Source organism: Colossoma macropomum, unplaced genomic scaffold, assembly GCF_904425465.1.
Source record: "Colossoma macropomum unplaced genomic scaffold, Colossoma_macropomum, whole genome shotgun sequence".
Lineage (NCBI taxonomy): Eukaryota > Metazoa > Chordata > Actinopteri > Characiformes > Serrasalmidae > Colossoma > Colossoma macropomum.
This window is the reverse complement of record NW_023494790.1, coordinates 31,807,184-31,831,257: the sequence shown is the minus strand read 5'-3', so window position 1 is coordinate 31,831,257 and position 24,074 is coordinate 31,807,184. Positions and strand designations below refer to the sequence as shown.

At 38.6% G+C, this 24,074-nt stretch overlaps 2 protein-coding genes across 3 annotated transcripts in view; both read left to right on the top strand.

The window, feature by feature from the left end:
* The first annotated feature begins 312 nt into the window (after positions 1–312).
* On the top strand, positions 313–2,811 carry LOC118808884 (tumor necrosis factor receptor superfamily member 17). Its single transcript, XM_036571768.1, has 3 exons — positions 313–1,096; positions 1,348–1,491; positions 2,039–2,811. The coding sequence occupies exons 1-3, from the start codon at positions 934–936 to the stop codon at positions 2,302–2,304; spliced, it is 573 nt and encodes a 190-aa protein (XP_036427661.1). The 5' UTR covers positions 313–933; the 3' UTR covers positions 2,305–2,811.
* Positions 2,812–3,924: 1,113 nt separating this feature from the next.
* snx29 (sorting nexin 29) overlaps positions 3,925–24,074 on the top strand; it is a 146,268-nt gene continuing 126,118 nt past the window's right edge. Inside the window, exons 1-11 of one of the 2 annotated variants that reach the window (XM_036573094.1) lie at positions 3,925–4,366; positions 6,390–6,454; positions 6,629–6,681; positions 7,111–7,235; positions 10,108–10,288; positions 12,724–12,794; positions 14,347–14,601; positions 15,004–15,364; positions 16,606–16,748; positions 16,941–17,037; positions 17,124–17,206. In XM_036573094.1, the coding sequence (XP_036428987.1) occupies positions 4,360–4,366; positions 6,390–6,454; positions 6,629–6,681; positions 7,111–7,235; positions 10,108–10,288; positions 12,724–12,794; positions 14,347–14,601; positions 15,004–15,364; positions 16,606–16,748; positions 16,941–17,037; positions 17,124–17,206 (1,441 nt within the window). In that variant the 5' untranslated portion in view covers positions 3,925–4,359. The remainder of the gene's footprint in view (positions 4,367–6,389; positions 6,455–6,628; positions 6,682–7,110; positions 7,236–10,107; positions 10,289–12,723; positions 12,795–14,346; positions 14,602–15,003; positions 15,365–16,605; positions 16,749–16,940; positions 17,038–17,123; positions 17,207–24,074) is intronic. The other variant, XM_036573095.1, reaches the window with a different exon arrangement.

The following is a 24,074-nucleotide window of genomic DNA, read 5'->3' as shown; positions in this document are numbered from 1 at the left end:
CATAGCATTGTAATATCCATTACTATATATAGTATATAGTTGATTACACTCACTCTACATTCCCAGTGCAATATTATATGTCTCGGTGCAATATTATTATTTTTAAGTTATTGTGTAAGATTATATGTATATATTTTAGTTAAATTGGTTTTATCTATTCTTCTATCCTATCTATAGTTTTGTTTATCTATGTGTAAATACTGTTCTCTGCATAATTTGTGGAACTCGCACTCAAGTTTTTCACTCACCTGTGTCCCTGTACTCTTGTGATGTGACAATAAATCTGATTTGATTTTGATTTTGATTTAATGATGTTGGATGAGTAGTTCTTGAACACCACTCCAACTCATCCCAAAGGTATTCACTGGGCATGGTGACCGTAGGCTCATGTGCAGCTGCTTCAGAACAAACCTGTCTAGTGGCAGTGCTTTTCAATGGAGATTATGCATTGTGTGTGTGCAGGTGTCCAAAGTAATTGAATTCACTAATTAGAATAAGTGTCTGGATACTTTTAAAGATATAGTGTATGTTTTTGTATGTTTACATCTTTTAATTCCAGTGTCAGGTAGAAAATTGTGAATATCTTTGCACACTTTTTTATCATAAAATGTAAGACAAAACAAAAGTGACAGAGACCTCTGCTATGGCTTCATAGTTCTACATAATGTGGCATAAAATTAAGTTCAGTATGTCTCACATTTTGAATCATGAATCATCAGTCATCATGAGACTGTAATTAGGAAAAGGAGAAAAGAGGAGAGTAATTATGACACTGTACTTAAACCTTTCTCAAGGTTTTAAAAAAACAGAACTTTTGGGTGAGCTTGTTCAACTGTAAAGGGACTTCCCCTTCCCCTCAGTGATTATTTACATACTGGAAATATAAATGCTGCTTGCTCTCTAATAGGGTAGATTCAGAGCTCTCAGTGAAAGATGATTCTCTACTTATGGCTTTTATTTTACATTACTACTGTTGCTGAGAGTAAATGTGCCAAGAATTATTACTATGATGGACTTCTGGAAGATTGTCGGCACTGCTCCATTAGATGCAACTCTCCCCCAACCATTTGCACCACATTTTGTAGGCCTACCTCGAGTAAGTATTTTTTTTACATTATTAAATGCTTTTGTGGCTTCCCAAATGACAGTGCTGTAACAGATAAGTGGATGTTTCACTGAGTTAAATTGGGTCAAAAAAAAAAAACAAACAAAAAACTTTTCAGCATGATTCAGTCAGTTGTAACTAGTGATCATCACTGCATTACTAAATCATTTCAATAATTAATAGGACTGAAATGATTAAATGTTCTGGTGATGAAAGTCTTCACTCCTTTTTGTCTTTTACAGCATCAGGCAATGAAGCTAGAGAGAACCAAAACGTGCGCACAGTCCTAATAGTGCTGTTTGTATTTCTTGGCGCTTGCACCACTCTGACTTTAATTCTGCAGGTCATTCGAAGGAAGGCCTGTAAACACGTCCCCTTTGCAAAAGGTATATAGCGCTTCACACAAGCTTCACTGCAGAGTTATCATCATAAATCATTTTCTTTTTCAAAATAATTCCATGCTTGTGAATGAGAACAGTTTTTGTTATATATTACATTATATAATTATAATCTGTTCTTTTTTTAAGTAAATATAAATAATTTTACCACATCCATCTCCATACCTATCTACCTGTATATATTATTGCTATATTAAAATCTGTTACAAGGTGTATTATATAATTTTACAATGTCTAAGACATGTATGACATTATAATCTGTTATCTTTTTCTATCTTTCACAATTTCCCAAATACATCTCTATATATTACACTTTACATTATAGTCAATAATAATATATATTTTCTGTATCTGTATACACATTACACACTATAATTACAAAATGTCTTTTATGATGTACTTCATACATGTTTATCCCACTACTTTTTCCAAATATTAATCTGTGCATTAAATGTATGTCAAAATCATTTAAACAAAGCTGATTTCATGGTAATAAAAATTTGATTTATTATTTGTTATTGTCTGTTATTTACAGCTCAAAAACAAGATTCGTCTGAAAGTGAGAGAAGTTCTGATGCAACTGAGCAGTCTGAGGATGCCGACGGATCTGCAGCTGCTAATGGAGCAGCAGATATAGAAAAGGGAATAAGCCCAGCTCACTACAACTCCAACCTCCCTCTGCCCTCCACTGAGGAGGGCACCACCGTCCTGGTCACCACAAAGACAGTGCAAATGTATAATTGCAGTACGCATTACACACAGGGAGTAACATCAGGCATCTGGAGAGCTGGCACTGTGTGAGCAGTAGGCTACCCGCTTAACACAGGACAGACTGACAATATATTGTTTTTCTTGAAAGAATTGACAGCACAAGAAGATTGCAACTCTGGTTAAGCAATAGAATTGATCAGTTTTAGTATGTAAATGAAGAAGCATGCCTACTTTTGAATCATCTGCATAGTTCAATACAATGGTGCTGGTCAGGTGGGTAGCAACTAGTTCCATTCTCTTAGTAACATGTACACATGTCAAATTTTTATGGATTTATATTTTCAAATGATGATAATTTTACTTCAGTTCAAGTATGTTGTGAGGTTTGTGAGGAAATTAATCTACTGTTTAGGTCCATTTTGATAACATTTAGCCATTAATTGTCTTTATTTGTGTTCATTGATAGCAGCATCTATATATCTGTTTTGTGATTGGTCACCCCTCTAGCTTTTAAGGTTTATTGTTTTATTTTTGTGAAAATATAATAAGCAAAAGTACAGCTCTGTAAGTACATCAATAAATGAAATTTAAAATTCAGTTTCTGATAGATTCTGGATGTACTAAGAAATTCCACTGCAGTACTATTTTACTTAATAATTCAGTAGTGTTTTGATCTAGTAATACTTTTTGTTAATGTCCACTTAAGTTGTTTTTTAAAAAGCTACTTTTAGTTGAGTCATTAGTTCACAGCAATTACAATACCTTTACTTGAGTATGAGTTTAGGCTGCTCTACCCACGTCTGGGTATATCTATTTTACTAAGCACATGGGCTTCTGCAGGGCTCAGATCCAACCCTGATATGTTACACTTCACTCCATTGTTCAAATGCTTCTAAATAGTTTGAATGCCTGGCTCAGGTACAACAAGTCGAAGGTGTAACTAAATTCTGCAGGGCAAAAAAGTCATGCACTTAATTGATGTGATTTAAATGTGTACATAATTTTCTCATGAATAAAATGTATTTTATGTATACTACTATTGCGGGCCTTTAAGTACACATTAGCTTAGTCAGGTAAAAAGCTAAATCGTACATTTAACAGACAATTACATAGAAGGCTCAATAACAAAATATATATTTTTAGCATTCAGTGTGACCACACTTTGCCTTTATTAAGACGTTGGTAGCATTTTCTGTGTTTTCATGTTCCAAGTTGATTCCTTAGCTGTTATTGTAGCTACGAAGCTGATATAATAGAAGCAAATTTCGGATGGCAAGCGTGTCTTTGCCAATGGACTGCATTTAGGATAAGGAGAAAATAGTGTAACTTTGATTTTTGGGTTAAGATAATTTGGTGTTCAAATTAATGTGGATTTAGATGAGACCGTAATTTTTCACAAATTATTTTATGTTTATTAAACGGTCAATATAAAAACTTAGCAAATAAGAGCACCCCTTCAAAACGCTATGTGACGGTGCAAGATTTGATGGAAGTGATCTTCCTTTTCGGTAGATAACTGCTGTATAACAGAGTCGCAACACGTATTACTTTTTTTATTCAACTCACCTCTTAAACAGAGAACAGACACACTACTCAGTATATGAACTGTATAAAAACATTATTTTTATCATACAAAAATAGTTGTGACAACAAAAATGACGGCACTGTGTGTGTCATATGACAAAAGTACTAACTACATCATGTGACAAAAACAAAACGAGACGCTTTGCAATGGGAAAGATAGCTAGCTAGCTTTCTCTCGCTGCCAAAAGACCGCTTTTATTTGGTTGGAAAGTAAACTAATGGTGGACAACATTCACAAGATGATAACGTTACTTTGCTGCACATAGCGTCCGTAAACGTGACTAATATAAATATTTAAAAAAATCTGTGTCTAAGCAGGTCTCTGTTGTTAGCTAGCAAACTAGCTTAGCCAGTTAGCCAGCTCCTCCTCCTGCGCGCTCTCATTGCTGGAGATGCAGCAAAATACAAATTAACAGTAATTTATACTGCCTGAAAATGTAAGTGATCCTATAAGGAATACCCGTTGGACATCGGCTGGAATAACTGTCGGACCTGAAGCAGGAAAACTGTATTCATGCCGTATGATAAAGGGAACAAGTTCATCCTTTTCGGCTTCACAGTATGAGCGGTGAGTTGGAAGTGAGTAAGAACGAGGCAGCTTGTTTCTGTGAAAAGAGAAAGGCCCCATTTTCTGTCCTAAGTAAATTAGTACTGTCACCACATCCGTACCATCTCAGTATTAGTTAACGTTACTAGTTTTGGTTTTGGCCACAGATGACTCTAAAATGAAGCACGATGAGGGTTTTGGCACACGTGTTTATGCTACAAATTAGTAGAAGGGAAGTTATAGAGAAAATCATTGTTGTGATAACGTTAAACAAAAGCTCAGAGAGAAGTGTCTACTTTCACTTTGTGTTTGAACGAGCCTGATTCCCCCCTTGACTAATTTACGCCCGAATTTTTGAATTGTGTATGAGTGTGTTTTGCTAGTGACATGTCAGTGCAAAAAAAGTTAATACTTTTCAACTGTGAAGAGTTGTGACCTTCAACTGAGATTATTGGGAAACTTTCTTATAGGGACTTCATATAGGCTAGTTTTTGAGACCCAGTTTAAACCTAAACTTCTGCAATTTCACTACAGTTTATTTAAATAAGCCGACTAAAGGTAATTCATGTGTGGGATACCTGCAATCCTTTAACGCCTTCAGAGTTAAAGATGGTATCTCATCCCGCTAGGTGCGCTTCTGTATGTGAGAGCAAATGGAAAATTTTGTTAAAGGGCCCATATTTTTCTTGAATTTTATCTTTCCCCCCTTAGGTCCACTTATTATGTTTTTTTTTTGGTTTTTTTTTGTTTTTTTTTAGTACCGAAAACAGTCATATTTAATTTTTGTGTGACCGTTTTGCAACCTCTCTTTGTCTTTATTTTAATTCATGGAATTAAACAAGTTGTATTTATTACTGTACTTTTATGATTGATGTACATAAATGACATAATATTAGTTTTCTGTTTTCTGCGGAGCCCTGCTGGTGACATCCTGTATAAATAAAAGTAATACGCGGCCATGACTTAGTAAGGCGTGGGAATGAGATCCTAATGCATGGCCACCACGTAGTAAGGCGTGGGCCTTACTAAGTCATGGCCTTACTAAGTCATTGCCACGACTTAATCATCTTATTCCCAAGTCTTACTAGGTCGTGGCCACATATTATTTTTATTTACACAGGATGTTACTGTAGTTTTCTGATCGGTTGTCCTGTAGTGTGGTTGTTTGGAAACAGTAGTCTAGGCTTAAACTCTCCTTACACTTCTGTGTGAATAGGTGGCGCTAACTTGCTGTAGGCTGAATAAGCAGATATATGTAAATACATTTGTTTTTTTGGTGAAATGGTGAGGTCAGAACAAGTTGTTTTGGCAGCTTTGTTTCCAAATATGGACTGAATGGACTGAGTAGTGACTGATAAACTTTACATGTCGCATCAAACTCGTATCTAAAAAAAAAAAGTTTTTCATGATATGGGCCCTTTAAATGTTTGAGTGCCAATTAGGCTCAATTAGGTGACTAGATTTTGAAAGCACTGGTTTAATTAAAAAAGATTAAGACTAAAATGACCCTGGGTCTGGGACCTGAAGATCCAAGGCTGAGGGGTCAGGGCTTCAGCTAAAGTTTGAACTTTTGATGGATCTGAGATTTGTGTTGAGGCCTGAGCCTTTGATCTCCAGGCTGTCCTCCCAAGCAGATGATGCTGAGGCCTGGGCTTCGGAATGGATTCATGGTTAAGCAGCCTGAGTTTCAGTGTCTGTGGAGACTTAGGGCCTGAACCAAAATAAGGTGCTATGATTGACTCAAAAGTTTAAAGCTTGTAATATACTAATATGAAAGATGCATATTTCAGTTCACTTATTGGCAGTGTGGCTACACAAAACAAACTGAACTTCTGCCATCCTCAATCATGTCCTATTTTTGAGGCATTTTATTTCTTGCTATGTTGGTACGGATGAAGCAAACACAAAATATATTAAATTACCCTTAAACAGTTTGGTACATCTTATAAATAATTGAGAATTGTATAATATGCAGTTTTACGTCTTATGTTTTTATGAGAAAAGATGATTGTATAGTTATATACCATATCTTTGTCCCTTTCAGGCACACAGCAAAATGGCCTGAAAAGACAACACCTTCTAGAAAGACTGCTAGATGCAGTTAAACAGGTACAATAACTTGAATTAATTATTGAAGATGCTGTCATGCTTCAAGCCAAGATGCAGCATGCTCTGTGAAAAGAGAGTTTCAGTGCTCTCTGTTGTCAAAAACAGTAGTCAATTTGTGTAGTTATGCTTAGATTACCTTGTCCAGATTCTGTATATTTTTGAATGTATTTCCAGTGCCAAATCCGCTTTGGTGGAAGGAAGGAGATTGCGTCCGACTCTGATAGCAGGTCAGATGTGAATTTTATATTTTATTTGTGTCATCGCATCCAAATATTCTTTAAGGAGAAGAGTTTTTTGCATAGAATTTTTGTACTTTTTTTTTTAAGTGAATAATTTCATTTAATCCCTTAAGTGGTTAGGATGGATCCAGGCATCCATTCCTCATTATCGTAATTTAATAATAACTCAGTCAGTTTGCATTTTTCTCTGTGCAGTTATTGAATAATAAGCCCTAGGATGTAATAAACATGGGATTTTAAGGGATTTAGGTGAAAAATGGTATTCTATAGGTTATAGCATATTTGATAAGACTGAAATTCTTATTATTTACTACTTTTTTCCCTTCATTGCCTTTTGGTGTTGGCTTCTGTTGTGTTAACATAAAAGATCTGTTCCTGTGAGTATTCGCTGGCTCTCATGTGTGTATATTTCTACAGAGTTATATGCCTATGTGCCCAGTTTGAAGCGGTGCTTCAGCATGGCCTGAAGAAGAGCCGGGGTCTGGCCCTCACTGCAGCGGCCATAAAGCAGGCGGCAGGCTTCATCAGCAAGACAGATGCAGGTAGAAGAATTTGATTTACACAATTTCCCTTTCCTCAAGAATAGTCAGTCAACCAAGAAATATTTGGTGCTTGATGTTTGCTTCTGTAATTTTGCACTGGAGCTACACTGTATGGACAAAGTATTGGGATGCACCTCTTAATTAATAAATTCATGTGTTTCATTCAGTCCCATTGCTACAGCAGTGAAAATGTATTCTGTGGAGTGACAAATCACGCTTCTTTATCTGGCAGTTTGATTGATGAGTCTGGGTTTGGCGAATGCCAGGAGTATGTTACCTGCCTGACTGCATTGTTCCAAGTGTAAAGTTTAGTGGATGAGGGATAATGCTACGGGGTTTTTTTTCAGCGGTTGTCCAAAACATTTAGGCAAGGCTTCCAACTTTGTGGGAACAGTTTGGGGTAGGCTCTGACTCTGCCCCAGTGCACAAAGCAAGGTCCATAAAGACATGGTTGGGTGAGTTTGGTGTGGAAGAACTTGACTGGTCCGCATAGAACCGTGACCTCAACCCTATCAAACTGAATTAAAACGGCGATTGCGAGCCAGGCCCTTCCGTCCGACATCAGTGTCTGACCTCGCAAGTGCTGTTCTGGATGAATAGGCAAAAATTCCCCCAGACACACTCCAAAATTTTGTAGAAGGCTTTCCCAGAAAAGTGGAAGCTGTTATGGGTGCAAAGGGGTGACCAACTCCATGTTAATGCCTATGGATGTAGAATGGGATGTCATAAAAGCCCCTGTAGGTGTCAAGTGTAGGTGTCCCAATAGTCCATATAGTGTATGAACTAAGTAATGGAAGCTTGTAGCCAACAGTTAGCGTTGTGCAAACTGCATGACTAAATGATCACACACCTGCATCACGTAATATCAAGTTGTTAGGTGTTCTCAAATGGAATTTGTTTCTGATACTGTATGACATACTTTTACCTAAGTGGACAAAGAGGAGGAGGATGGATTCCCCCTTATGAGCCTTGGTTCCTCCCAAGGTTTCTTCCCCAGCTCTGAGGGAGTTTTTCCTTGCCACTGTCGCCTCTTGCTTGCTCACCTGGAGGATTTACATTTCATGTTAAAACTTTGTCTTTAATGGATTTCTGTGAAGCTGCTTTGTGACAACATTAGTTGTAAAAAGCGCTATACAAATAAATTTGACTTGACTTGACAAAAGTATGTCACATAGGTAAAAAACAGTACCAACGACCATCTAGAATTGTTTCTGTCCGTTTGTTCATATATATATATATATATATATATATATATATATGAACAAACGGACAGAAACAATATATATTAGTATGTCATACACTGTCAGAAACCATATTAGCAAGCCTGTTTGAGATTAGTTAAGGTGTATGATGATTAAGGTGTAAATGCTAACAACTGGCTATAAACATCCGTTACCTGTTAGCTGCATTAGCCTTGGAGTGCCAGTGCAAAACTAACAAACATTGGACACCAAACATGTCTTGGCTGATCAACTGCATTTAAAGTGAAGGGAAAATAGTGTGAGTTTGTTTTTTTCTTTGGTTGGAACATCTTCTTAAACTTTGCATATTCTCTGATCACGTTGTGTAAGGGTGTTCCCTGGAGAAGTAGCCTTTTTAAACACTTCTCAGAAACAAGTGATTTGAAAAACGTCTGCGAAAGTTGTGTTAATGAACTGCTAGTGTAATCATTTTGTCTTACTTTTCACTCCTGTGGGGCAGTACCTCGGAGGTGTCCTTAGTAACAGAGAGTAGCTATAGTGCTGTGGGCTGTCCATTAGAGGAAACAGATGCTTCACAGGGCCCAAACAGGGAAAGCAGGTGCTGAGACTGTTTCTGAAACCAGATGGTTATGCAACAAGCGCTGTGAAAAAGGTCAGAAAAGAGAAACAGCCTGTCTCTGAGGTTTACTCCCAGCACCTGCTGTGGTTTTGAGGTTTTAAACAGCAACAGCAGGACTAAGAATGATACCACTTATCAATGCACAATAGTTCAGAGTGATTAATAGTTTTGCTGCTGGGAAAATTTTATTGACATCCTCGTTTGGCTTTTGCACAGTTGGTTAGCGTAACTGGTGTCTTCAGAAAAAGTGCTTTAGAAATGTTATTGAAGACTTTGTTTTACTTTGAGTTGCCTTTTTTTGTAATTTGTGGCTGCCTTGACCGGTTTCCAACTTTTTCTGTTTTTTTGTTCTCTGAAATTTAAAAATATCTTTGATATGCTGGTCAGTTGTTAGTATGATGTTACAAGTACCAAGAATAGATTCTATTGAACTGTGGGCTATAGAACCTCATTTGAAATACTGTGGTATAAAATGCAGAGATAATGACATTTTTCTTGCATTATTTGATGTATACTGCCATTTATTGTCTACTCTAAGGTTGCTCTTCAGCTCTGTTTTGAAGAGATGCTTAAAATCTCTTGGGATTGCCACAAAATAGAGTCTCTCAGGGTCCTTTTTGCTGGTGGACGAAATTGGACCCCCCATTTTCCTTCAGTTATCATGCCCCTGAAACTGAAAACATCTCTGTCTCACTAGATCTTTTTGCAAATTTGCTGTTTAAAAATAATCATATCAGGCTTTTGGTTTGTCCTAAGACATTAAATCGAATATTACCCCAAATTACCTCCCATGGAGAGTTCTTAGTTCATGTAACTGGCACTGTGAGGAATAGAAAATTACTACCAATTTGTCTAAAATGTTCATAATGAAGTCATTTTTTCTGACCTCGTAGACTAGGACCTATCGCAAAATCACTGCTAACATTTGTGACAAGCTCCAAAGGTATATTTTAAATATAACTCAAACACCTGTGGCAGGCTGGCAAAATGAGGAAACAAATGGTGAACAAATAAATTGTGTTTAACAGTGTTCCACTGTGGTGTGTTGCAGAGTTGACTTTCTGGTTCTACGTGAAGGAACACTTGAATCGGCATGAGCTGCAGCGTTTTTATTCTCTTCGGAACATCTGGTCTGAGCTGGGTCGCGGGCGAGCCTGGCTCCGCTGTGCTCTCAACGAACACTCTCTGGAGCGCTACCTCCACATGCTGCTTGCTGACCGTACCCGCCTCAGGTTTCTCTCAACCTGTTTTCATTTGCTGCCCTTTTAAGTTTCATGTATTATTTGCTTAAAGGTGCTCCTGGTTGAAATCTTTTAAAAGTGGAAGTGATGTTTCAGCCAAAAATCAAATGTACACATTCTTCCCCTTACCAAACATGTAGTTGATCGTCCAAGTCCAAGACAAGTCCAATATTCGCTTCTTCAGTTTTGCACTGGAGCTTCGGGGCTAATGTAGATAACAAATAATGGAAGCCTGTCACAGCAGCCAAGCCTTTGAGTTTTTTGTTCAGGGCCAATATGGCTAATATTCCAGCTAATAAAACACTGTTTTAGTACACTGGGTGTTTACTGTCAGCTGCTTAAAATAACAATTACTCTTATAATAAAGAGTCCTTCCACAAATGATTAGATAAATACTGGCTTATTTAGAAAACACACAATAAAGAACTGTGTACCATAATATAAACTTAAAATCTATATCAATCCAGCGATGTTGGACAGGCGCCAAAAGACATGCGCCGCTGCGAGGACGCACACAAACAGAGTGAGGAAAGCGCCTCGCACTGACGACATGCGAGCGCAGCTTCAGAGCTGGCTGAGTCGCGGAGGCACTGAAGAGGCATTTTCGGTGGATAATACTGACTGATCCAATCAAATATTTGATTTGAAACACCATGTAAATATTTTAGAAGCCCTAGAAGTAAATAATAGTAGTGGAAATAAACCGAAATGCAGAGTTTATGAGCACAGAAGATACTTGAAGAATAAAATACAAACTTTGAAGGAGAGTCTATTTGTACTGTTTTTCCACAAAGGATTACTCACAGATGCTTCATCGGACCGCGATGGTGCCGCTATTTTTAGAAATGGTAGATTCCGCAGTTTCTAAGGATATGCGTAGTAAACTGCTGCATTAAAGCACATTCCTGAGTTATAAAACTGAGAAGACAAGGTGTGATTAGTGATGCAAAACACATCATGAGGGTGGATAGGATTAATGACATGGTATGGCACACTATTATCTTTAAAAGCGAACAGAAGATGGCTGCTTCTGCTGTTTTTAGCAGTATGCAATATACACTATATTGCCAAAAGTATTCACTCACCCATCCAAATCATTGAATTCCAATCACTTCCATGGCCACAGGTGTATAAAACCAAACACCTAGGCATGCAGATATATTCCACAGTCAACTGTCAGTGGTATCATAACAAAGTGGAAGTGATTGGGAACGACAGCAACTCAGCCACGAAGTGGTAGGCCACGTAAAATGACAGAGCGGGGTCAGCGGATGCTGAGGCGCATAGTGCGCAGAGGTCGCAACTTTCTGCAGAGTCAATCGCTACAGACCTCCAAACTTCATGTGGCCTTCAGATTAGCTCAAGAACAGTACGTAGAGAGCTTCATTGAATGGGTTTCCATGGCTGAGCAACTGCATCCAAGCCTTACATCACCAAGCGCAATGCAGAGCGTTGAATGCAGTGGTGTAAAGCACGCCGCCACTGGACTCTAGAGCAGTGGAGACGTGTTCTCTGGAGTGAAGAATCACACTTCTCCGTCTGGCAATCTGATGGATGAGTCTGGGTTTTGGTGGTTGCCAGGAGAACGGTACTTGTCTGACTGCGTTGTGCCAAGTGTAAAGTTTGGTGGAGGAGGGGATTATGGTGTGGGGTTGTTTTTCAGGAGTTGGGCTTGGCCCCTTAGTTCCGGTGAAAGGAACTCTTAATGCTTCAGCATACCAAGAGATTTTGGACAATTTCATGCTCCCAACTTTGTGGGAACAGTTTGGGGATGACCCCTTCCTGTTCCAACATCACTGCGCACCAGTGCACAAAGCAAGGTCCATAAAGACATGGATGAGCGAGTTTGGTGTGGAAGAACTTGACTGGCCTGCACAGAGTCCTGACCTCAACCCGATAGAACACCTTAGGGATGAATTAGAGCGGAGACTGTGAGCCAGGCCTCCTCGTCCAACATCAGTGTCTGACCTCACAAATGCGCTTCTGGAAGAATGGTCAAAAATTCCCATAAACACACTCCTAAACCTTGTGGAAAGCCATCCCAGAAGAGCTGAAGCTGTTATAGCTGCAAAGGGTGGGCCAACATCATATTAAACCCTATGGATTAAGAATGGGATGTCACTCAAGTTCATATGAGTGTGAAGGCAGACGAGCGAATACTTTTGGCAATAAAGTGTACTTGAATTAGTTTTTAGATAACAGTATATCATACAGTGTCAGAGACCATGTAAGCTTGTTCAATCTGGTGTCAAACTAAAGAAGCAAATTTCAGACACTAAGCATGTCTTGCTGATAAATTACATTTTTTGTGTATTTTTTTGTGATTTTTGACCACGAACCATTGTTTTAACCTCATTTTACCAAGTATTCTTAACTCCCACACTTTTATTTACACCTAATGTAAAATGTGTGATGTGTGTTGCCAGTGCCTTCTATGAAGAGTGGGCTTTTATCCTTGATGAGGAGAGAGCGAGTATGCTCCCTACTATGGCTGCCGGTCAGTGGCTTTTTAACAATAATCCATAAAACTTACAAAAAATAAATAAATAAATGTATTACAACCCCATTTCCCAAAAAATTGGGATGCTGTGCAAAATGTACACAATGATGCACAAATTATTTAACCCCTATGTTTAATTGAAAGTAGTACAAAGACAACATATCAAATGTTGAAACTGAAAAATGTTATTGTTTTTTGAAAAATATATGCCCATTTTGAATTTGATGCCAACAACACCTTCCAAAAAAGTTGGCATGAGGGCAGCAAAAGGCTGTTAAAGTTAAAAGGCGGCACTGCATTAAAAACAGACATGATTCTGCAGTGGAAATCACTGCTTGGGCTCAGAAACACTTCTGAAAACCACTGTCTGTGAAACAGTTCATCACTGCATCCAAAATGCAAGTTAAAACTCTAAAACACAAAGAAGAAACCATACATAAACAGGATCCAGAAACCCAGCCACCTTCTCTGGGCCCGAGCTCATTTAAAATGGACTGAGGGTTAGTGGAAAAGAGTGCTGTAGTCCGACAAATCAACATTCTTTTTCATTCTTTTTGGAAATCATGGACGCTGTGTCCTCCAGGCTAAAGACCACTGAGCTTGTTATCAGTGCACAGTTCAAACGCCAGCATCTGTGATGGTATAGGGGTGCAGTAGTGCACATGGCATAGGTGACGTGCACATCCCTGAAGGCAGTATTAATACTGAATGATATATATAAGTTTTGGCAACATATGCTGCCATCCAGAGGACATCTTTTTCGGGGAAGGCCTTGCTTATTTTAGCAAGACGATGTAAAATCACATTTTGCATGTGTTACAACAGTGTTGCTCTGTATTAAAAGAGTTCAGGTGCAAAACTGGCCTGCCTGCAGTCCAGACCTGTCACCCAGTGATATCATTTGGCACATTATTAAAGATGAAATACGACAAAGGAGGAACCGTTGAGCAGCTGAAATACTTTATGAAACAAGAATGGAAACCATTTCACTTTCAAAACTACAGCAGTCTGTGTCCTCAGTTCCCAAATGCTTACAGAGTGCTGTTAAAAGAAGAGGTGATGAAACAGAGTGGTAAACATACCCCCTTCCCAACTTTTTTTTGGAACCTATTTTTGGCATCAAATTCAAAATAGGCATATATTTTTCAAAAAGACAATACAAATTTCTCAATTTTAAGATTTGATATGTTGTCTTTATAGTATTTTCCTTCAAAAATATGGTTTACATAATGTGCATGTCATTGCATTCTATTTTTATTTACATTCTGCACAGCATCCCAACTTTTTTGGAAATGGTGTTGTGTATTATTTTTAATTTATATAAAATATATAATATATAATACAAATAACGACAAAAATGAAGATGCAAGGTTTTGTCTCAGCAATGACAAAATGCAAGGATTGTTTTCTTTGTTCAGTTTGTATTGTTTGTACTGAACGGTGAATAACAGGTGTAACCATAAAAGTTTGTTTTTTAAGTTTAGAAAATGGTCACTGCTAAGCGAAGTTTGGCACACATAAAACTGTTCTGTTCTCTTTATGGAAGCAGGGTTGAACTCTATTCTGTTTGCCATCAACATTGACAACACGGACCTGAACGGGCAGGTGCGCACAGGCTCATCGGTCTCTCACTTGCTAAAGGAGAGCACGCAGGGCATGAGCAGCCTGTGGAAGGAGTCTGCACAGGGAGTTAGCACACTGCTGAGGGAAATTGGCACAGCCACAGCTGTGGTTCCTGGATTCAGCTCACGCTCAGACTGCCCCACAGACCCCCTGCCTGTCTTGCCTCGCAGCGCCTCCACAGGTATGCAGAACTAGTCGTGTAGTTATAACACTGAAGAATTAAAGTGGGCCCACAAGGGGTTAAAAGTGATGTTTTGGCTAGGCTGTTTTGTCATACACTACATGTCCAAAATACTTTTTATCCAGCATTTCTTCTAAAGTCAAGGGAAGGGTATTACCATGGAATTTGTCCCCCATGCTGCATTAACAGCCTGTACTCCTCTGGAAAGGCTTTGCACTAAATGTTGGAACATTGCTGTGGTTTGATTTTCTTCAGCCACAAAAACATTAGTGAAGTCCGGTACTGAAGTTGGATGATTAGTCGATTGGATCGCAAATGCCACTTGCTGAATATGTATGTTAAAATAACTGTGGCAGCTGACACATTTGAAGTTTTCCAGTTTCTGTTCCTTTTGCCCCATAGATTCTTGTTTGAGGAAGGAGCGCAGACGGAAGAAGAAAATCACCAACATCATCTCATTTGACGACGATTTGGATGTGGGAGCGGAGGACGAAGAGGAGGGCAACGAGGATGTGGGGAGAAGTGTGGGGAAGAACACAGCACGCTGTTTGAGCTCAGAGGAGGCTGAGGAGCCCCCTGAGTCCCTACCCACTCAGAACGGGCTTCCTGAGCCAGGAGATGGCATCATCAGCTGGGCCGAAACCCCTCCTCAAAACGGAGTTCTTTCTGACACCAAAAGCATTGACAATGAGGAAGAGGATGATGAAGATTTTTATGGAAAGAGCCAGCCAGAGCCTCAAGAGGACCCTGCAAGTGGGGAGCAGTGAGTTCATGCTCATAAGTTTTTGCATTTTCTTTTTAAACAGGGGAAATGGCCCCAGTAAGTTAGCATACCCAATAAGCCCTTTTGTACTTTTAATATGAAATATTTTAAAAATCGAAATACTTAGAAAAGTATTGGGCATCTCCTCCAACAAACATCTTGTGTGTCTGTTACTGTGAAGTTTGAGTTAATGTAATTATTTTAGTTTGAGTTATTTGAATGCATCCAGCATGAAAACTAAGCTAGAAAACCTTAAAACTATTTTGAGTTTTAGTAGAAGCCAAATGTCCAGAAGACACACAGGGACACAGCCTGGGTTGGGTGAAAAGAAGTTGCAGACTCTACTCTTGAGTTTCCTGTTTACAGTGTAAATTCAAAACATGACGGAATATGAAATCTGATATGTTCTGTTGCTTGGTATGTATATTGTTGTTTATTAAAACGCTGCTTGCAGAGTTTACATTTCTTCTAAGATTAATCTTTGCACAGTTTGAAGTGCACCTGCATGGAAGATTTTTACATTTCTTTTTCATGTTGTATCTGCTTTGTTCTTCAGTACTCAGTGCATGACTTGATGCACATGAACAACACTTTCAGTAAAGTACAACAATGATGAAACTTATTCAGCTCTTCATCTTTTCTCTTCTTTATTTCATTAATTTATAAATAAATCATTTAAATCTTTTATTATTTTAAGAGAGATCAATCTTTTATACCATTACAGGATATATCTTTAAAAACAAAAATTAGAAGTATTTAGATATAGTTGGGCTTGTTTTTTTACTATGATTTCTGTATGTGTTTTACTTGGAAATTATATAATATAGAAGAGTTGCACAGTGCATTGTTTGTTAATTATTATTGTAGTATTGATCTTAATAATATTACTATTGCAGATGGCTGCAATATGCAAATACACCTCCTTACTAATCACTAAATGTTTTTTGTGTCCTGTGAGCAGCAGTCACAGATGGTCTTTGGGTGTTTGAATGAATCAAAGCAGGATTTGCATGATTTAACAAATATAGATCATTTTGGCCATGAAGGGATTGACAGTGTGATATTGGAAGATATTGGAAGGCATATTGCCTTTACAGAATGTAGCAATATAATCACAATGATATTTTGGTATGGTATTTTGGTATATGGTATGGTATTTTGGTATATAGTATTTCGTGCATATTGTGCAAATATAGGTTTTCGCTGATTCATTGTCTCATACCTTGTGTCTCTCCATTCAGGGTCATAGTTGGGAGCTTGTCCAGTGTGTCAACATGGAGCCCCAGACAGATCATCACAGAGACTGACAACGACAGCTCAGACGTGCTCATCCCTCTCACCTCAGCAGAGCCTTACACACCACAGGGTCTGAACAGTACACACTGTCAGTTTGGGTTTACTAACTCTTTACTAACTCTTTTTAGCAGACACAATGCTGTTTAGATTGCAACGCATGCATAACTGTTACATTTGGAAGCATTCTTTGAATCTTCATTATCTATATTACCTATTATGAATATGAATTCATATGCATTACATTTTGAAATGGTATAGCAGAGTAATTTTTTATTTTCAGATGTCAGCTCTGTTGAGATGGTGGGATTTCAGGGGCAAACGGAAAGCTCTAGCTCAGCCATTGACACAGAAAAACCGAAAGCCCAGACACAGTTCAGGTAACCTTTTTGTTTGGCAACACAGCACATCTAATGGGAGTCCTGTTGAGCTGCTTATCACTAACTGCAATGAGTTTTTCTCTCAGCTTGGATCCCAGCCCATCAACCCCAAATGCCGCTTTGACCAGTACACTGGCCACTCCTGGCCTGCCTGATTCCATGACTGTGGGTGAGTTGATTTCCATCCTGCCTTTTTCCATGCATCTCCTCAAGAGTTTATGCTTTGAGTAAGCAGGTTTTCTGTTCTTTTACTAAGTACACGTCCATCCCAATAACTATCTGTGGTAATCGCCTCTATACTGCAGTTGTCGCGTATAGAAATTAGCTTAGAAAACATCAAAAAATGTATTTAATATTGTTAGACTCCTACAATACTCTCCATCTTTGGGATCTGCAGTGTTCTGGACTCTAACTATGCCCTGGTGTAAGACAAAAACACTTGATGTGATGGTTTTTAGGGAATCCTCTTGGTTGACTAACAAGTGGCTCAGCCAGCTTATAGATGAGTAAAATGCATCAGTCCTAAAGTGGTGACTCAACTGCATCAGTTTTGGATGTGTATAATTGATTATTGTTGATTATAATAGTATTCAGTAAAGTGATGGGAAAGACTGAATAAAACATTCCCTGTTTAGCAATCAATAAACTAAATATTGGCTGAATGGAGAGCTCCTAATAAGGTAATATAGGGAAGCAGACTATGGACCTTATGTAGTAGACGCTCTAACGGGGAAAGAGGTTCTTGGCCCACAGAAGGGAGCTGTACCAGATGACAGTTTAAGTTGTAGCTGAGGTACACTCTTGTACGTTTATGGAGGGTTGTGTGAGATGGCCCTATGGTGAGTTGTGCAAGAGGGCCCTGTGAGGAGAGAACAATCTGGTAAGAGTCAGACCGTAGTGTTAAAAAGACATCATACGCGTTTGGTTTTAAAGGTTACCAAAAAAGGTGTAAGGTTTGTGGGATGTTTTGAGATGATATTTGCATTGTGGTTGACCGGGAACCATCTTGCCATTTGATCCTTAATAAAGTGAAGGCCTTTAATCCTTACACAAGAACTCAGCAGCTGAAGTCTTTTTCATTCCTTTCTATCCTTTTTCATTTTTGTTGATATTCTTTGATTCTTTTAATTCTTTTTGAAGACATTAGATTACAGATAGTTATTAGGGCAGTAGTATAGATAATATTAGAGTTACTTATAAATGTCCAGACCCTGGGCAAAAAAGAGAGAGCTCTTGGTAGAGACAAAAGGATGTACTCCGTTGTTTTGTTTTTTTTTAACCAAAGTAGAATTCACATGCTATTTTACATACGGGTCCAACAAAAGCTTTGTGTGTTTTTTTTAAACTCTGTATTAAATCACTGTGTGTTATTCTACTGCTGATGATTGAGCTACAGTGGAGGAAATAAGTATTTGATCCCCCAATGACTTTAAAAGTTTTAATACAAAAAAATAAATTAAACGTCTCATAATTTTATGCCAGCTTTATTTTAACAGTGACACTTGTAGTTTTTTATAAGGTTTGCACACACTTCAAGAGTAATTTTGGCCCACTCCTCTCTGCAGATCATCTCCAAATCCTTAAGGTTTGTAGGCATGCATTTGGAAACGCGAAGCTTCAGCTCTCTCCATAGATTTTCTATGGGATTGAGGTCAGGAGACTGGCTAGGCCATTCCATGACCTTGATATGCTTCTTATGGAACCACGCCTTTGTTTCCTTGGCTGTATGTTTTGGGTCATTGTCGTGCTGGAAGACCCATCCACGACCCATTTTCAGTGCCCTGGCGGAGGCAAGGAGGTTGTCACCCAGGATTTTGCGATACATGGCCCCGTTGATGCGGTGAAGTTGGCCTGTGCCCTTAGAAGAAAAACACCCCCAAAACATAGTACTTCCACCACCATGCTTGACGGTGGGGATGGTGTTCTTAGGGTCATATTCTGTATTTTTCTTCCTCCAAACACGTCGAGTTGAGTTGAGGCCAAAGAGCTCAATTTTGGTCTCATCTGACCACAGCACCTTCTCCCAGTATCTCCCGGAGTCATTAATATGTTCATTGGCAAACTTGAGGCGGGCCTGGACATGAGCCTTCTTGAGCAGAGGAACCTGGCGTGCACTGCAGGATTTTAAACCATTACGTCTCAGTGTATTACCAATGGTTTTTTTGGAGACTGTGGTCCCAGCTGCCTTGAGATCATTAACCAGCTCCTCCCGTGTAGTTCTTGGCTGATTTTTAGCCTTTCTCATGATCAGTGAGACTCCACGAGGTGATATCTTGCATGGAGCTCCAGGCCTAGGTCGATTGACAGTAATGTTGTACTTCTTCCACTTCCGAATAATTGCACCAACAGTTGTCACCTTCTCATCCAGCTTCTTACTTATGGCTTTGTAGCCCATTCCAGCCTTGTATAGGTCAACAGTTTTGTCCCTGACATCTTTAGACAGCTCTTTAGTCTTGCCCATGGTGGAGATGTTGGAATGTCACTGAGTCTGTTGGCAGGTGGCCTTTTATACAGGTGACAATTTGGGACAGGTGTCTCTCATGCAAGTAATGACTTCACTGAGATTAGGGTGTGTCACTGGTCTGTGGGAGCCAACATTAGTCATGGTTTTTAGGGGATCAAATACTTATTTCCCTCAATGAAATGCAAATTATTTTTTATTTAAATATTATTTAATTTTCTAGATTTTCTTTTTGATATTCCATCTCTCACTGTTAAAATGAAGCTACCATAAAAATCATAGACTGTTTAATTATTTGTCAGAGTACAAACTTTCAAAATCAGTGGGGGATCAAATACTTATTTCCTCCACTGTATGTCAGTTTTGGAATGTTAGAAATGGGTGTAATCGATTACAGTAATATTCCTAGAGTATGCACTAATGGTCAAAATAAAATTATGATCTATTTTGGAACATAAAAACAACCCAAAAAAACTTTATGTATCAATTTTATCAAAGTGAAATTTGAGATTTCATTATGCCCTTAATGGTTTACTAAAGAATTGAATCAGATCATTGTGAGGTCAGAGATTTACACCATATCAGCTATTGGTCCCATTTGAAAGTTCAGATATAGGTTCTGTGGCTTTGGAGTTGGAGTTCTGCACTTAGAATTGATTCTTCGCAATGCCATGAGACCACGACAGTGCTGTTGGCTATAATATTATTAAAAGAAGGCAAAGATGGTGTTATTTCGCTTTCCCTGTTTGTACGGGAAGATGTTTATCTGGTTTTCTCTGTACAGAAGCCAACATAAGAGTCTTCTCCCTTAGTGTAGTAGGCTCCCAGCTAACACAGGGAGAAAATAGGGGGGAAAACACACATATAAAAGAGTACAGGGTGAGGGTACTGAAGCCGCTTGGCTTCTATTATAAGTGTTTCAAGTTAACAGGTTTTCTATTTTTTATAAGTACAGGAAAACATGTTGAAGTTATTGTCTGTGGTAATCAACTGTATGATACAGAAACAGATGATAGAAATTAGGTTATAAAACACTAGAAGGTTGCTTTAAAAAAATCATCTTTGCATCATAGTCATATCATGTTTCTCGAAACATAAACATGAAGGACTCTGCCATTCCTGATAGTCTACTTTCCTCCAGTGGAGGGCACTGTTGGTTCAGTCAGTCATCACCAAGATTTCCTCTGTGCATGACAGCACTGTGCTGAAACGGCTGAGGTGGCTCATGGCTCATTTTAGCTTCACTTGGGCTTTCAGAACTAGAAAGGAGTAAGATGAAAAGAGGGCCTACGAAACAAAATTTAACACAACCTGATGTTTCTTTATCCATTGTACATTACAAATAGTATGTTAATTGCGAAGAATGGATTCATTGAATGTCAGAATGGCTGAAACTTGGTGCCTAGGCTCTACAATATTTGTGATGCTGGTAGGAAATTAGATCTCAGCCTTGTTTACTTTATACCACACCCTCTTCCCCCACACAAATAAGAATTACGTAAGACCCCCCCCTCACTATTGTAGATAGGATTTGGGTGTTAATTGGCGCCTCATAAATAAGTTTACGAAAGCACTTAGCCTCTGATTTGCTGTGCTGGTGCTGGTAAACTTGTGTGCGTGCCACTTTTTGTTAGCTTTTTGTTTATTTAGTGGATACTGTCATTGTGATTACTCATAAATCATGTGTGGGCACGCGTGCATGTCTGTGTGTCCGAGGTGTGGACGAATCACCAGGGTGTGTTTCACCTCCAGATGGAGGCTCTAGGGAGGAGGCGGGCTCATCTGCTGGGCTGCTCAGGCGGATCACCCTCCCTGTTCAACTCACATACACACACAAATACACATACTTGCTCTCACTCAGACTTTGCCTACATATGCCATCATAACACATATGTAAATAAAAAGGAGGCTAATGTAAAGGACGCTTATTATGGAAAAGTTAAAGTTACAGAATGTACCATTCACTCCTTAGTCCACTTAGTCCATAAATAGAAACAGTTGCAAATACATCTCTTTTTGTTAATTCATCATGGTGGCGGTTACAACCATGAACAGGTTTACATATGATCACTTATTTAGCCTACAGCAATTAAGCCCACTCATTCATGGTGAAGTGACTGTGTTGCTTCTGCAGATTGTCTGTAGCAGAGTTATTAGATGTAGGAAAGATGTGGGGAAAATAATCAAATGTTTTCCTAATACATATTGTTGGAAAACAAACATATTGTTGCTGCCTTCCAAAGAATCCAGGCATTTAAAAGGAGTAGACAAAATTATTTACTTCAACATTGTTTAGGAGTTTAGTCTGAGCTTAACATCTTTTAGATGATGTGCTATGGTGAATCATGATTAATATTTCCTGGAACATGAGCTATAAAAGAAAAAAAGATCAATTTTGATTTCAGATTGACTTAGTCTAGACTCTGTAGAAGTTCAGTGTTCTTTTATGGTCTACATTGATATGATCAACAAAGGCTGTCCTTTGGGACACTAAAGAAGAGGTACATTTTCTAGTCTGTGTTGGAGTTTAGTCTTTTTCAGGGAGAGAACCGATCAGTATTGATTCCAGCATCCACTGACAAGGAGTGTAGCTCCCTCAGAAATAAGAAAGATGTCTTAGTTTTCTAGTTCTGAGATTTTGTCTGTTTTTTGAGACTGTGTTTATATAGATGACTGCATACATTTCCTTGTGATATTGCTATAATGATAAGCCAAGAGGAGCGTTGGGATTTTGTCTCCCGGAGACAGGAGAAGCAGGTTATTCCTCAGGCGCAGGGGGCTGTAGAGAAGTAACACTGCCGTCCTCTCTGCTGCTGATGCAAGAGCCTACTGGATTTACACTCCTCCTGCTGCAGCAGCCTTTTGTATGCCATGCTGTGCCACTGTAGATAAAGTCCACAGGTCAGTAAAGGCCCAACAGTCTACCCAGCCTCGCACTCTAGATTGAAAGTGTTTGCTTATTTATCTGTGATTGTTGTTAATCCGTAAGTCTGCCTTATTGTTACGTGGACAGTGATACCTAGGATGCTACGTTATTTTTATTTTCATGCTGGCTTAGCAAAACTTGTAGTACAGTTGTGTGTAAAGATGTGGGCACCCCAAGCCAAATTATGTATTTTGTTGATTTTCTAAAAGAAAAGACATAAATAACCTCTGCAGCAACTTACTTAAAAAGATTTCTACATGTATTCTATAAAAGTTACTGCACAGTTGCTTTATATTTGATTAACTTAAAAAATAGAGCAGTAATTGTGGCACGTGCAAAAGTTATCAATAGACATTAATACTTAGTAGTACCGAACTTGCAAACACTTTTGTAACCAGGTACGAGTCTTTCTGTTCTTGTTTTAGGAATTTTTATCCACTCCTTCTTGCAAAACACTTCTAGTTTTGTGATATTCTTGGGCCATCTTGTGTGGACAGCATGTTTAAGATCTACCCACAGATTTTGAGTGATGTTCAAGTTAGGGGACTATGATGGCCATTACAGCTGCCATAATGATGGCCTACAACTTGCGTTAGTTAAAGTAATTTATAGTGGATTTTGAGGTTTTGTTATGTTTTGGATCATTGATCTGTTGCAGAAACCAGCCTCTTTTCAGCTTCACTTTCTTTACTGACCATATATGCTTCCAGAATTTACACACATGCAATGTTTCCTGTGCCACACAACCCCAAAGTATAATAGATGCACATCCAGGCTTAACAGTTGGCAAAGTGTCATCAAATGCTGCTTCATTTTCTTCAAAAATATGTTTGTTGATTGATTGTAGCCAAAAAGTTTCTTTGGGGTTTGCTTCAGATGACTCTTCCATGCAGATCATGTTTGTGCAAGCAGTGCTGTGTTGTGGAATGGTTCAGCACCACTCCTCATCTGAACCTTCCTGGAGGTCCTTTGCTGTCATATGGGGCTTTTGCTCTGCCTTTCTGGCCAGCATACAAGCAGTTCTGTCTGAAAGTTTTCTTGGTCTTCCAGATTTCACCATGACTTTGCTTCCCCTTAACTGTTATTTCTTATGACATTTTGGGCTGTGGAAATTGCGAGATGTAAGCGCTTTGATTTCTTTTTACAGTTTTCTCCTGCTTTGCAGTTATCAGTTATGGCCCATTTATAATGTAATATTCTCACAAAGGACATCTGGTGATTTCAAATGGTATAACAAAAAAAGAGGAAAAAAGGTTGAAAGGTTTTGACAGTGACGAGTTATATGATTTATTGGAAAAATTGTTTCTGGTGGATGAGGCCTGCAGATACAGTAAAAACTCATTGTCTGCCAGTCAGTGTTCACAGGTAGTTGGTTGTTAAACTGAACGGTATAAAACTCTCACTGTGCTGTGTTATAAATGTCTTACCCTTTCTTGTCACCTTCATTTAAAAGAAATTAATGTCTGGCTGGTATTTTAAGCCCCACAAAGTTCCGTTTATTAGTTCTGGTGTGCTACACAAATGAAAATGTCAGCAATCTGAAACAGTATCCTTTATTGGAAAAAGTACAGGTCTGCATGGAACACTAAATCTGTGTGCGAGTCTTATTATTGTTCTTTTAGAAACAAAAATTTCATTTTTGAGTCCTTA